This window comes from Stegastes partitus, unplaced genomic scaffold (genome assembly GCF_000690725.1).
Source record: "Stegastes partitus isolate 25-593 unplaced genomic scaffold, Stegastes_partitus-1.0.2 Scaffold1529, whole genome shotgun sequence".
Lineage (NCBI taxonomy): Eukaryota > Metazoa > Chordata > Actinopteri > Pomacentridae > Stegastes > Stegastes partitus.
The window spans coordinates 209,188-210,485 of NW_007579260.1; the positions used below are offsets into that span (position 1 = coordinate 209,188).

Genomic DNA, 1,298 nt, shown 5'->3' on the forward strand with positions numbered 1-1,298 from the left:
GCAAGTACTGTACATACTACAAGTACTGTAAACTATATAGTACTGCAAGTTCCACATAAACTGCTGCAAATACTGTATGTATTGCTAGAAGTTCTGTATAAAGTGCAGATCCTGTATTTGACGGGCAGAACTGCTCCACTGCAGGTACTTCATGCGCCACACACAGTACTGTCTGTGCTACTTTATGAAGTCCTGCAGGTACTTGGTGTACTCAAGTATACTTTATGCTGTTGCAGGTATTTCATCTGCAGTGTACTAATACAAGTACTGTGTATGTACCACTTCAATACTTTGAACTACTGCACGTACTGTATGTACTACTCCAGGTACTTCACACTGCTGCTGTGGATACCTTGTTTTTAGGTTTGTCCCTCTCAGGTAACCATGGCGATGTGTTGACGTTTGCAGTAACCATGGCGATGTGTTGACGTTTGCAGTAACCATGGCGATGTGTTGACGTTTGCAGGTTCGTTCCCTCCCAGGCCGACGTGGCGGTCTTTGATGCGATCTCGGCCCCGCCCCCTGCTGACCTGTGCCACGCCCTCCGCTGGTACAACCACATTAAGTCCTACCAGAGCCAGAAGAACAGGTGAGGACGATGATGTCACGGATCAGGAGGGTGGAGCAGGTGCGACATCAGCGAGGTTAACCCCGCCCCCTGTCTGCTGTCAGTCTTCCAGGTGTGAAGAAGCCTCTGGGTCAGTACGGCCCTGCAGGTGTGGCCGACACCACCTCAGGCTCCGCCCCTGCGGCAAAGGATGACGATGACGACGACGACATCGACCTGTTCGGCTCTGACGACGAGGTGAGGTCACAGTGATGTCACGATGAGGTCAGCGTGTTGTGTGCGTCCGTCTGACCCTGATCTCTGTCTGGCAGGAAGACGCCGAGGCAGCCAGGCTGAAGGAGGAGCGTCTGGCCGAGTACGCCGCCAAGAAGGCCAAGAGTACGTCATCGCCCAGCCAATCGCGTCGCTCGCTCAGAGTATTGCGCTGATTGATTACTGGGCTCCTTATGATGATTGACCAATCACCATCTTTCGGCTGACGCCTGATGGACACTTTATTTTTACCTGATGAGTCTCCAATCACAACGCTTGTGTTTGCTCTGTGTGGTTTCCATGGCAACTGACTCCTCCCCCTCCCCTCGCAGAGCCCACCCTCATCGCCAAATCTTCGATCCTGTTGGACGTGAAGCCGTGGGACGACGAGACGGACATGGCCAAGCTGGAGGAGTGTGTTCGCAGCATTCAGATGGACGGGCTGGTCTGGGGACAGTGTGAGTGTCTAGTGCTGATC

The 1,298-nt window shown here is 52.9% G+C and overlaps 2 protein-coding genes across 3 annotated transcripts in view; one reads left to right on the forward strand and one right to left on the reverse strand.

Moving 5' to 3' along the window:
• Positions 1-1,298, reverse strand: part of arl11 (ADP-ribosylation factor-like 11) — an 11,299-nt gene that overhangs the window by 4,865 nt on the left and 5,136 nt on the right. The window lies entirely within an intron of this gene.
• Positions 441-1,298, forward strand: part of eef1b2 (eukaryotic translation elongation factor 1 beta 2) — a gene marked incomplete at its 5' end in the record, with an annotated part of 1,577 nt that continues 719 nt past the window's right edge. The window contains 4 exons of the mRNA XM_008300362.1: positions 441-589; positions 673-805; positions 880-946; positions 1,153-1,278. Of these exons, the coding sequence (XP_008298584.1) occupies positions 441-589; positions 673-805; positions 880-946; positions 1,153-1,278 (475 nt within the window). The remainder of the gene's footprint in view (positions 590-672; positions 806-879; positions 947-1,152; positions 1,279-1,298) is intronic.